The sequence below is a fragment of the Eschscholzia californica genome, unplaced genomic scaffold, assembly GCF_041429995.1.
Source record: "Eschscholzia californica isolate CP2 unplaced genomic scaffold, dmEscCali1.0.p SCAF_1, whole genome shotgun sequence".
Classification (NCBI taxonomy): domain Eukaryota; kingdom Viridiplantae; phylum Streptophyta; class Magnoliopsida; order Ranunculales; family Papaveraceae; genus Eschscholzia; species Eschscholzia californica.
Window position 1 is genome coordinate 18224144 of NW_028238198.1, and position 12669 is coordinate 18236812.

Below are 12669 nucleotides of genomic sequence, written 5' to 3' on the forward strand. Positions count from 1 at the left end.
GTCGGTATAGTTGGTGGAATATTGGGCCTCAAAGGTCTCCATCTTGGGACCCCTTTTTCTTGAACGAGTTCCTCCATAGGTACTTCGAACTCTTCCCTGTAAGTGTACTCATTTCATCGAAATATGCTAGAGAGCAAGAAACACTACGCAAACTTTGGACAGAAATCTTAGATGGCTGATGTAATTCGTTTTTCCGATGATTCTGATCCATTGAATGGTTGATGTTATTACAATGTTACCTTCTGAAACGCTTCCCTGTCCATAAGGTATGTCACCAAACTCAAATTCCTAAAAATTATTTAAGAGAAACACACTTGCTTAGCAAATTATTGGTGCAGCTGCATATTTCCTCCTAGACTATTGCTGCTGTAACTGGTCAGTATGTGCCCGTGTGGTTCAAAGATTGATTAATGTTGCTTGGTCGAGCGTCTCTGGTCATCTTCATCCTCACTCTAACCATCTAATCTTACTAAGCATGTTTTTACCCTCCATTTTCATGAGAGAAATGTCAATAGTATGTTGATTTCCGTCCTTATATCTGTCAAAATCTTTAGCCTAGTAATCTACATATTTTATGTCAGTCCAAATTGGCAGTTTTGTTATGTACACCAAACCTTTTGCACGTTCCATGATTGTTCAACTTGTAGTGTGAGATACTAGAATTCAGTTTCTTGGTTGATTCACAAGATTTGACATCCCCCAAATTATATGGAGTAACTTGCCATTTCATTTTAAAGGAAAACCAATTAGTTTGTACTAAATTCAGACTCGAGGAACTAGAAAGTACTTCAGAAGTCAACTTTTTGTTTTCAAACAAGTCAAGACCAAATAGCCTTATTTGCATTGCACCAAAAGATAACACCTAAAAAGAGAGTACGGCTTCAAGTTCGGAAACACAGCCGACAACATATGTTCTTCTTCTTCGGCTGTTAATTCTATATTTTTGGTAGAAGCGTATCAGAAGAAGGAACCATCGATTCTCCCTGCAAAAGAATTGGAACTTAGTAAAGCAAGATCCAGCCCGCATAGACCAACCACACCCTTGATCAATTGTTCAATATACCAACTTTAGAAACCAATGCCAAGTTTTCGTTAAACCACTGAATGAGTCATATATACTCGCATAGAGAATTAGTATTAGGATTGTGATTTAATACTTGCCTCAAGATACTTTGTGAGCATCGTCTTGGTACTGTAATTGAACCCCTCGATCGCTTCCCCACTTGTGCGTGATTTATTGAGTTGCTTTCTTACTTGAGAAGCAAGTGACTAATAATAAAACAAGTTCAGTCAGTTTATCATGTTGGCATCATTTGAGAGAGGAAAGAAATGAATCTCTGAAGACAATAGCGAGACAATGAAAGAAAGAAACAGTCTATTAGTTAAAGGGTAATCGTTACCTTTCCTAACTCTACTCCCCACTGGTCAAAAGAATTGATCCCCCAAATGAAACCTTGGACAGCTACTCGGTGCTCGTAAATTGCCAACAACTGAAGTATACAAAAAATCATATTTCTTTGATAGCAAAAAATATTAACAACCCAAGTTGTAAGCAAAGTACGAAGGTATCTTGAATGTCATTTTCGAAACTCAAATCATAACATGGCATACATTATCCGCCATTCATTACACCTTCATGATCTTTCATAAACATGTGAATGCTAATAAAATTAGCTTAAGGTATACAAACCTGACCAACATTGTAAGCGTTTAAAGAGGGAAGCAAAAGACTGAGGGATGGTCGGTTGCCACAGAAGGTCTGTGTAGAGATAAAAGAGTTAAGGCTGGAAATCCAAAAGTGAAAAATCAACTTGAAGTAGATAATAAAAGCATTTTACCTTGTGTGGAATAAGATGATGAGGAACCTTCTCACTCAGCAATTGCTCTGAGGTCTGCAGAAAACAGATATTTGATTATTAATAAACCTATCTTATACAAAAGTATTTAGTATCATAGGTCCCTCGGGAGCTTTGCCCGGGGCCCCTTCAAAAGTCACATGGTTAGTGCCTGATTTTATGCACAATCATCTTTGGTAAAGCTTGGTCAGGTAGTCGTTCGATTTCAGGGAAACTATAAACAGCTGAACGTTTTCTTTCCCTAAGAGCATCTCCAGTACAAACTCAAAATTGAAAACTTGGGTGTCACATATGGAGATCCTCAAAGCATGATGACATGAAGTTAGTTAATGTGGATATCCTCAAAGCATCTCCAATGCATAACTCAAAAAAGAACACTCTATAAGTTCTGTGTGCCAAGTTTTACTTGAGGGCCTTTAATTATATTTGTCCTACGTGGCAAAATAAAGATCATTTCATTAGTCTGAGTCACCAATGCGAATACAGATAAAAAGTTACGAAATGGAAGACTGTACCTTTCCATAAGCAAGAGCATCAGGCTGAGCGAAAAAGTTAGACATCAATTCGTCATGGTTACTCACCACTTCCCCTGTAAATCAGCTCAAGTGCATAATTAATATGACCTATATTACCTTTAGGAATAATGGCAATCGTAGTACCTTTCAAGTAAACAGGTTGTTGACTCTTTACGACACCAATAAAATCACAAGGAATTACCCTGCCCTGAAAGTTCCAAGAAAAAAAAAACTTGATTAAGGAAAGAATTATGTCATATTTCAAGTTAGCCCACCATAAGCAAGATTTTGATACTCCTTAAAAGAGGTATCTAAGACTTCGAACATTCTCGAATAAGGAAAATCAATTTAGAGTGTTGTTGGGCTTAGATTTTGATACTAACATCAAATAAGGAACTTTGATACTCCTTAAAAGAGGTAGCTAAGACTTCTATTAACATTCTCAAACAAGGCATTCCAATTTGTTGTTGGGTTTAATGTCCTTATCAAATTGCAAATTTTGTTATATCGGAGTTCTGTTGACAATAAAGACTCTAGGCTTATAAAACCCACCTCTTTTTGTCATTTCATTCATTTAATAGAGAACATCGATGTCGCCTATATTTCATGTTTTTTATTTCTTTATCGTTTTTTAGTGATTATATTGTTGGCTCTAGCTTACTATTGTGCTGCTAAATTTGTTAACAATCATATCTTAGTTACCTAAAAAACTGATAGTGAATTCTCCAACAAAGGCAGCACCTAATTACTACACAAATATGGGCATCTCAAATGCACAACTAGTTTGGAATATGCCCACATGGATCTCATGAAAACCCGAAAGCAAAATGAATATTGAGATCTCATCATGCAGAAATCGAAGAAGCAAATAAGGGCCTCAAGCAATGACACAAATTTTAATTGTTGATAACTTATATTTGGGATTTTGGACTGCAGGCACGCATAAGTTGTCAACTCATGTACGTTCTATAGAAGGAAATCAATCAAAACACAGGGATACATCTCAATACGAAATTGAATTTGGAATCCGTAAGTTAGAGAAGCACCCAATTTACCTGGTGGATTAGCTGGTAAAAGCTGTGCTGACCGTTTGTACCAGGCTCACCAAAATCGATTTCTCCAGCCTCATAAGGAAGTGGAACACCATCAATTGATACACCCTTCCCATTGCTCTCCATGCTAACCTGCAAAAAAAGTAGTCTACACGTCAGCTTGTGACATACGGAATCTAGTATAAAGGAAGATAACGTAAAAAGTAATATAAATAACACACAACACTTTACTTGTTGGATATGAGGAGCAAACTTCTCTAGTGCCTGAGTGTATGGCAAGATAGCCTAAACGTTCAAAGTCTAAAGTTAGGAAATTACTTTATATAAGGGCACACATCAAAATGAAATTCATAATTAAGATTGCTAGATCAATACGCGTACTCACCCTTGCAGGATATCCAAGAAAAGTAACATTCCAAACGCTTAATAAACCAAGAAGTACCTATCCGAGAGAAAATGCATCAGAACCATAAATACGTTTTAAATATATATAAATTCGATGAAAAAAACTCGATTTCTTGAAGTAAAATAAGATTGACAAAGAAAAGGGGACTCACAATAAAGATAATGTCAAGTAATAGAAATGCTTAACAGAGTAATGGAGACTTACAGGAATATTTTCCTCGAATGGTGCAGAAGAGAAATGTTGATCAATGCTTGAGGCTCCCCTTAAGAACCTATAGAAAGTAGTATATCCAGTAGTAAGTAATGAGAGCTGAAAAAAGAACTGAATGTCGTAATCTAGTGGAGCCATGACAAGTTCTGCAATATTGTTTCTGATCATGACAAGAGCAGAAGGACAATTTCTAAGCTTTACATGCAACTTCTATCCTAGGTTCTGGTACCACTTGGCCATCTCCATATCCTTATTCAAGGTCTCAGCTCAGTTCACCATCTCAACAGGAACGAGAGCAAGGAAATGCACATAGAAGGAGCATAGGAAAACATGTCGTTCCATGAGTACATAAGACGGTTAGGAAATTAATTTCAAGATTCTCTCTCCCCCTCATTTTGAAATAGTAACCCTTCCCATTTGTAAGGTGTTTCTACAAAAACTTCAGATGTATCCTACTATATTTTGAACAAAAAAATTGCAACTAAGTATGTGTAAATTAGACTGGACGTTCATTGACATAGGAGTCACCCTACTTTTCAACAACAGGGAAACCATATTGGAGAGATAAAGGCAATACACCAACAGCACTGCAAACTACAAAAAGAAACACCATATCAGAAGAGCAAAAGAGGATCACTAATCAATATTGGAACTTCAAATATCATAATATCCCAAAAAGAGATGATTTATAAAGTTACCACTATATCTGCCACCAACCCAGTCCCAGAATGCAAAAGCATTATTAGGGTCAATTCCGAATTGTTCTACAAGCTGCGTCAGAAATGTGGATTTCTTAAATGAACAGGAAATTTAAGAGGAATGGAGAAGCAATTGATGCACAATTTAAGAACAAATCGAACTACTACGGATTGCAACTACACTTTATAATGAGGCAGCTAAGTTGGCTTAAGTATTAGATTCTAGGCAAAAGCATATCGCCACTATCATATGGTACAAAATGAACAACAAGTGCCCCTCAAAGACCTCCGGATTTAATATGATTACGAAAACTAAAACTGAACTTTGAGCACTAAACAACTCTAACTTTATAAGACATGTACAAAATGAGAGATTTGAAAATACCGTGAGATTTGTACTGACAGCCACCATATGCTTTGCAACAGCTTGAGGCCTGAAATCAGTAAGATAGCATTGAATTTTATGATCAAAGGTACACAAAGTAAAAGCAAGTACTGCACCAACGAATCTCTGGAAAAAGTAAGTTATGATGTTCTAGCACCAACCCTAGTGCAGCTGATATCCACTCCCTCAGTGTACGAGCGTTCAACATCGTCTCTGCTGTGGTAAACGTCTTTGAGACTACCACAACTGAGTTTACACAAGAAACAGCATCAGTGAATGAGAACAAAGAGGATAATCATATTTACTTATAGTCGTGCAAAAACAGAGAAAGGAAAAGAAATTCTACCCAAAGTGGTTTCAGGGTTCAACCCTGTGATACTCTTAGCAACATCAATCGGATCTACATTTGCAAGACTGTAGAATAGGTTGACACAAGATTAGGTTTCTACACTAAAAAATCAATAAATTCTAATTATATAGTTATATATGTCGTCAGGCAATTCCCATTTCTCTATTTATCAGTAGCTAGACCCATCTTAAAGCAGTACCTCAACAAGCAAAGGATTTGTCAACTCAAATACACGTTTTTATTGTACACAATAATATATTGAAGACATACAAAGAAGTAATCAGAAATTGACTACTTACAAACGCAATTGACGTCCTTTCGCACATACTACAGCCTCTGGATCTGTATAAGTTCATTAGTCGGAATAATTGTTAGCAACAAACTACAAACCGGCGTATACCAACAGTCTAGAAGATGGAATGAACCGAGCAAATGAACCTGTTTGAAGTGCAGTATGTACAAATAGAGGTCCTAAAAAGCTTCCACCAATACCAACAGCTACAACATCTTTCAATGCTTTCCCTGTTTCTCCAACCTGTACAAATTTCCGACTGTTCAACATCTATATAATGATAGTAATATCGACAATTACGACTAAATACAAATTTCAGTGTACACATTTGTATTACCCAAGAGCCACTGCGAATCCGCTCACTGAATTCGTTGATCTTGTCTAAAACCTTCCAAACCTCAGGAACCACGTTTTTGCCATCACTATTTATCACCGCATCCCTTGGAGCACGTAGAGCTACATGAAGAACAGACCTATCCTCGGTACTGTTAATCTGGACGAATCATCGAACAATTCAATAAAAGTGAAACAAAAATACAAAGTTTGGGTTTTAACTTAGTATACGAAAAAGTGATAATATGTACTCAACAAACAAGCTTAAGAAATAGGAATCTAGTTGCTATTTTTGATTCAAGGGAAATACACATACATGTTCTCCGCTATACATTTTGTTGATCTTTTCCTTGAGATGTGATGCCTGCAATAACAAACACAACATTATTAAACTGCATTGCCTTTCTAGTGAGGGAAAGAAGACCACCACAAAGATAAGATAGAGAAAGCCTAATCCCACCTCTGCCAATTCCAATAGCTTCTTCATGGTCTCCTGATTCGCACATTGCCGCGAGTAATCCAAAAACATACCATCAAACTCACTGGACAAAACAAACCAATCCCTCAATCACCACACCCATATTAAAACACAAGTATTTCATAACAATCTATCTTATCTACCATTAATAGAAACAAATGAAAATGTCAAAAGGAAAAAAACATACAGCATCATAGACTTGCAACGTTCAGAGTCATTCATCAAATCACGCAAATGGGTCTTCTTAATATCCTCAACATGAGCCTATTTAACCAAGAAACAAGATGAAGTTCTGGAACAAAATCAATAAATACATACATAAACCAGAATAGAGCAATCAATACCTTTAAAGCATTCCAAGGTTGGGTCTCGCAAATAAGAGTGGAAGAAGAAGCCATTATAATCTGAAACAAGATATTATTATTATTATCTGAGCTGAACAAATAAATACCCAGAATCAAAAATACCCAAATTTCAAAAGTTATAATGAAATTTCCACAATCAGAAGAGGTTACATATAATCTTCAAAATAACAAAAGACGATTAGGAAAAAAAAAACAGAACCCGGAGACTGAAAATTACATCAGATGAAGAAGAAGAAATCAAATGAAAAGTGGGATGCGGGATTAGAGAGAGAGGGAGAGAAATAGACATTCTTACCTGAAAGGATGATGATTATTTTAATCTGGGTATTCAGAATTGGAGTATTTGGTAGAAATGAGGAAGAATCTGTGGATTATTTTATTATGGTTTTATGAGGTAATGGAGTTCTGAAGAGAGAACAAATTTTATTATTCTATTCTTTATACTGTGGGTATTGGGAGAGAAGGGCCGCTCGCATGAGACACGCCACAAGTTTTAATGCCCTATTACTCGATTATTAGGTGTTGGTCGGTCGTATTTCTCGTGAGTGTTCATAACTTTATCTAACGGCTCTTACTAGTCAACTTTAATCAATTGAGTACGTGGCGTGATCTTAGTGTCTCCTCGACAGGTGTTAGATGATTTGATGGATAGACAAAGTCAATTTGTGTATGTCATCCGGGTGCTATGAATTAGAAGAAGGGAGAGGATAAATCTAAGGCCCAAAAAATGAGCCCAAATAGAAAATCCAACCCAATAGGGATTTATATTTAAAAAAAACCCAAAATGTTAGATTACCTCTCTATCCCTCCAAAAGAAATTGTTCCCTCTCATATCCCTAAGTCATTTCCCGCCAGCCTCTCTTTTTCCCACACTGACTTGATTTGACCCGAGACTGCCAGCCTCTCTCTTTCTCTCTCGGTCACCGCGCTCTCTCTCTTCATTCACACCCTTTCTTCATTAGACACAAAACCTCTCCATCTCTATCTCTTCATTCAAACGATTCCTCTCTATCTCTCCTCTCTATCTCGATCAAACTCTATCTCTCTTCATTCATTCAAAGCTGCCTCTCCGTCTCTCTCTCTCTATCTCTTTTTCAAGCGAAACGATTTCGGCCATTAACCCCTACAATCCAAACGTTACCGGCGATTCTCTCTCTCTCTATCAAAGCTATTTAAGCAACTTGATCTACTCATTTCTCTCTCTCTATTTCGCTCTCTTTCAACGAATCTTGTGCTTCTCTCTCTATTTCGCTTTCTTTCAAACACAGGTACGTCTCTGTTCTTCCTCTAACTCTTCATCCTCTCTCTGTTGTTGGTAAATTATTTGGATTGTTAGAACATTTTGGGGTTTTTTGTTTCAGATCTTTGTTTGTTGGTAATATTTTAGGGTTGTTGGTACAGTTTTAGGGGTGTTCGAAAATTTGGGGGTGTTTTCAAACAATTAGGGTTTATTATTTCAAGTTCAGTACTCTGATCTTGAGTTTGTGATAAAACATTTTGGGTTGTTTTTCAAAAAAGTTTTAGGGTTAAGTTGCTCTACAGATTTTGATAAAACATTTTGGTTGTTGTTTTGTGATTTCGGAAGCATTTGGGTGTTTATGGTTCTTCATCATCTTCTAGGTTAGGTTTGTATTAACATTTAGGTTTGTGATCCGAAAGTTAGGTTTCTGTGGAGACATTTAGTACTTTGTCTTCGATTTTTGGGGGTCTGTCTTTGTTGATGAAGTGTATGATTTGTTTTATCATTCTAGGTTGTGTTAAAGAAATGTAGGATTATGGTTAGACATTTTGATAGTTGTTTGTGATTTTGGAAGCATGCATCTTCACAGAAAGGTCATTTGGGTGTTTATGAATCTTCATCAAGTTTTTAGGTTAGGTTTGTTTTAACATTTAGGGGTGTGATACGAAAGTTAGGTTTCTGTGGAGGAATTTAGTCATTTGTTTTGGATTTATGGGTGTTTGTCTTTGTTGATGAAATGAATGGTTTGTTTTAACATTCATTGTTGTGTAAAAGAAATTAGTATATGTTTAGACATTTTGGTTGTGTACATACATATTGTGTTTGTTTGAAACATGTGGGTGTCTAAGGGGGGGGGGGGGGGGGGTAGTGGAGCGGGACTTTCACAGACTTTCATAGACAAAATGTCCCGTAGACATTTCAAGACATTTCGGATGAGTTATTATAGACAACATGTGTTCATAGACATTTTCAAGACATTGAGAGTTTGTAGACAAAATGTCTTTATAGACATTTCAAGACATTTGATCCATAGACAAAATGTCCTGGGGACATTTTAAGATCTTGAGTCCATTGACAAAATGTGTAATGCATATTATATTTGTGCTAATCAAAAATATATTTTTCGACTTTTGTAGACATCTGTGAATATTTGTGGACATTGATGGACATTTGGTAGACATTTATTATTTTAATATTATTATTATTATTATTTAATCACATGAAATAATATATTAATACTAACATTTCAAAAATATATTTTTCGACTTTCGTAAACATCTGTGAATATTTGTGGACATTGATGGACATTTGGTAGATATTTATTATTTTAATATTATTATTATTTTTTTAATTACATGAAATAATATATTTATACTAACATTTCAAAAATATATTTTCGACTTTCGTAGACATCTGTAAATATTGTGGACATTGATGGACATTTGGTAGACATTTACTATTTTAATATTATTATTATTATTGTTTAATCACATGAAATAATATGTTTATACTAACATTTCAAAAATATATTTTTCGACTTTCGTAGACATCTGTGAATATTTGGGGACATTGATGGACATTTGGTAGACATTTATTATTTTAATATTATTATTATTGTTTAATCACATGAAATAATATATTTATACTAACATTTCAAAAATATATTTTTCGACTTTCGTAAACATCTGTGAATATTTGTGGACATTGATGGACATTTGGTAGACATTTATTATTTTAATATTATTATTGTTGTTTGATCACATGATGGACTTCAAATGTCTCTTGTTTTTTTAAAGACATTTTGGCTTCCAAATTTGTCCCAAATCCTTCACAAATTCATCAAACTATGAAGTCCACCAAAGTCTGGGACATATTTTGTCTACAATCGAATGCCTCGGACTTTCATAGACTCTCAAATGTCTGGATTTGAATGCCTCAGACTTTCGTGGACTCTCAAATGTCTGGATTTGAATGCCTCAGACTTTCGTGGACTCTCAAATGTCTGGATTTGAATGCCTCAGACTTTCGCGGACTCTCAAGAGTCCGCGAAAGTCTTGCTCCACTACCCCCCCTAATACAAAACATAACAAATTTTGCAGATTACAAAGATGGTTAAAGCTGCAACAAAGAAAGGAGATGGTCCTGAAAAAAGACAACAGACTCCAGTGAGGGCTAGCCCTAGAAAGAGGGCTAGTGAAGAGCCATCATCTGCTGGGCCTAGCAAAAAAGGCAAGAATGTTTCATAATTTCTTATAATGATAAAAGACAAAGTTGTTTGCAATGACATCCTCTAATATGTTTCATCATTATCTTGGGGGGCTTATATAATGCTGAAACATTTTGCAGAATGTTTGGGAATTTTATAATATTTTTTTCCATTCCTTGTGATGATACAGAAAAACACTTCTGACCTATTTGTGTTTAATTTTTTGCAGTATTGCATGCACACCAGGATCCATGAGGACCTGGTAGAAGAAGTAGGGGTAAGTCCTAGAATAGCTCGATGGATGATCGAGTCATTCTTCCTTAAAGGACTGGAAGAAGAACTGGATAGCATTTCAGAGGAGCAGGTAATGTGTTTTAACATTTGCTATAATGTCTCTGGGATTTGAATAAATGTTCTAACATAATTGATGTCTGAGTGACATTCTTTGAAATGTTTGAGCATGTTCATGAAATTTTACACAAATTATTAAATGTTTGCATTTTTTGGGAGGTGTTGAGATAATAACCATATGTATCCATCCTTGTAGGTGAAGGTGGAGTTGGTGCCGGAGTCTGTTGAAGAGGAAGATTTGTTAAAGTTCACTGAGAGGGTGGTGGTGAAGATAAATGATGAGGAAGTTGAAAAATTGAAGGAGGAAGTTGAGAGGTTGAGAGAAGAGAATGTGTTGGTTAAGAGAGAGAATGAGATGGTTAAGAGAGAGAGAGAAGTATTAAGAGAGGAATTGGAGAGGATAAAGAAAGAGAGAGGAGAGAAGAATGATGTTTTGGAATTTGATTTTGGTGTCGGAGGGGAGGTGGATGTTCGAGACGAGGTGATTGGTCGAGATGAGGTGATTGGTGGAGAGGAGGTGGAGGGTGGGCAGGACGTACAAGGTGGACAGGAGGTGGAGGTTCGACAAGAGGTAGAGAGTGGAGATTGGTGGAGAGAAGATAGTGGAGCAGGAAGTAGCCCAAAAAAACCCGGAACAAGTAAACGTAGAAGCCCGCAACGAACAAGAAAGTGATGCCGAAGCCCAAACTGGAGAAGCGGAAATAGGCAACAAGGGTAAGAAGGCAATTTCTGATGAGTTGGTAAAGGGTCAATCTTCATGGGATGTGCAAAACAAGGAGCAGACAGAGAGCCAAGTTGCTGGGTCAAGTGAGTAAATGCTCACGCAATTCTTTACTTTTGTCGACATTCTTGTCTTTGCTTGAAAAGAAGTTAGAAATGTTGAAGCAAATACCAGAATGCTTCAACATTAAACATTATGTTTTTAAATCAGTCTACATTTATAAAAGAAATGAATATTGTTTTTTTAGATTTAAGTTGGTTTTATTTCTAGTTTATTTTTTTTAACCAACGTATTAACTTGTGTGGAATCATTCTATCTTCTCTCAAATTCTTACTTACTTGTCAGATGATTGGTATGAACATAAATTGTTCCGCCATCGTTACAAGTTTTTTGATAAACGGTAAGTAAAAGAGTTCTATCGTACTCCCACGATGTCTTTTACCACGACAATTGAAGACTGTCTTTTACCACGAACGACAGTAGAGTGGTCGGCTAAGTAATAAATAAGAAACAAACAAGTAAGTGTTCTTCTCCGCATAAATACGTAAAATGTTAGAACATCCGTGATAAAATTTATATATATTGATCAAGAATTGGAGAATGATTGTTGTTAAGATTTGGTTTTCTATCGAATGTTGACTAGTTAAACGTGTGGTGGTGGGAACAGGTGAAAAGCAATTTCCAAGTTTTTTGAATGTAGGTGAAAATGAGATGGAAGAAGTTGACTTTCAGTTGACTTGGCCTTCAGCTTTCTTTTCAGAGGTTTGTGAGGTGGCCAAAGAATATGAAAACTATGAGATCGTGGAGAATGAAAGTTCTTCTGAAGACGATTTTGTAGATAAGCCAAAGGTTGAAATGTCTGAAGTTGTTGAAAAGAAAGAGAAAAACAAACAAAACTCTTTGGTTAAGAGGGTTAAAACTCAACCACGAACCCGAACTACGACCGAGAAAGCAAAGCAACTCGAGAAAAAAAAAACAATTAATGTAGAAGACATTGTAGAGTTGGGAGCCGGAAGGTCAGAAGAGGAGAAAGGTCAGAAGCTTGGAAACTGGAGAAGAAGCCCAGTCTGGAAGAATGTGAAGGAACAAGAAAAGGGTCTGTTGGAAGAATTCCTCAGGAAAAGTGACAAAAGGTACGAGTAGGTTACTGTAATGTTCATGCACAGACAATAATGTTTGAACATTACTGTTTGTGTTGCAACATTTTTATTC

General features: G+C 36.2%; 1 protein-coding gene across 2 annotated transcripts; it reads right to left on the reverse strand.

Annotated features, from left to right (window-relative positions):
* Window positions 1-688: 688 nt before the first annotated feature.
* LOC147564811 (Sugar isomerase (SIS) family protein) lies at window positions 689-7471 on the reverse strand. 2 transcript variants are annotated; one of them, XM_086650082.1, is made up of 24 exons: window positions 7235-7471; window positions 6919-6978; window positions 6762-6838; window positions 6557-6638; window positions 6413-6460; window positions 6101-6256; window positions 5910-6006; window positions 5771-5813; window positions 5469-5536; window positions 5284-5368; window positions 5123-5171; window positions 4738-4810; window positions 4573-4633; window positions 4034-4100; window positions 3809-3865; window positions 3655-3708; window positions 3427-3555; window positions 2516-2579; window positions 2372-2445; window positions 1839-1892; window positions 1691-1759; window positions 1401-1490; window positions 1162-1269; window positions 689-983 (listed from the first exon to the last, which is right to left on the reverse strand). In XM_086650082.1, the coding sequence occupies exons 2-24, from the start codon at window positions 6970-6972 to the stop codon at window positions 936-938; spliced, it is 1707 nt and encodes a 568-aa protein (XP_086506208.1). In that variant the 5' UTR covers window positions 6973-6978; window positions 7235-7471; the 3' UTR covers window positions 689-935. The 2 variants fall into 2 exon arrangements, with proteins under 2 accessions (XP_086506208.1, XP_086506206.1); XM_086650080.1 differs by lacking the exon at window positions 7235-7471 and adding an exon at window positions 7157-7230.
* Window positions 7472-12669: the final 5198 nt, after the last annotated feature.

Bases quoted from the DNA above. Each gene is read 5' to 3' on its own strand.
- LOC147564811 (XM_086650080.1), bottom strand. From the start codon at position 7,228: ATGTCTATTTCTCTCCCTCTCTCTCTAATCCCGCATCCCACTTTTCAT. The intron at 6,257-6,412 runs GTATGTGTATTT...TGATTCGTCCAG, and splicing joins AAATGTATAGCGGAGAACAT to ATTAACAGTACCGAGGATAG. The intron at 4,634-4,737 runs GTAACTTTATAA...TTCTTTTTGTAG, and splicing joins GGTTGGTGGCAGATATAGTG to TTTGCAGTGCTGTTGGTGTA.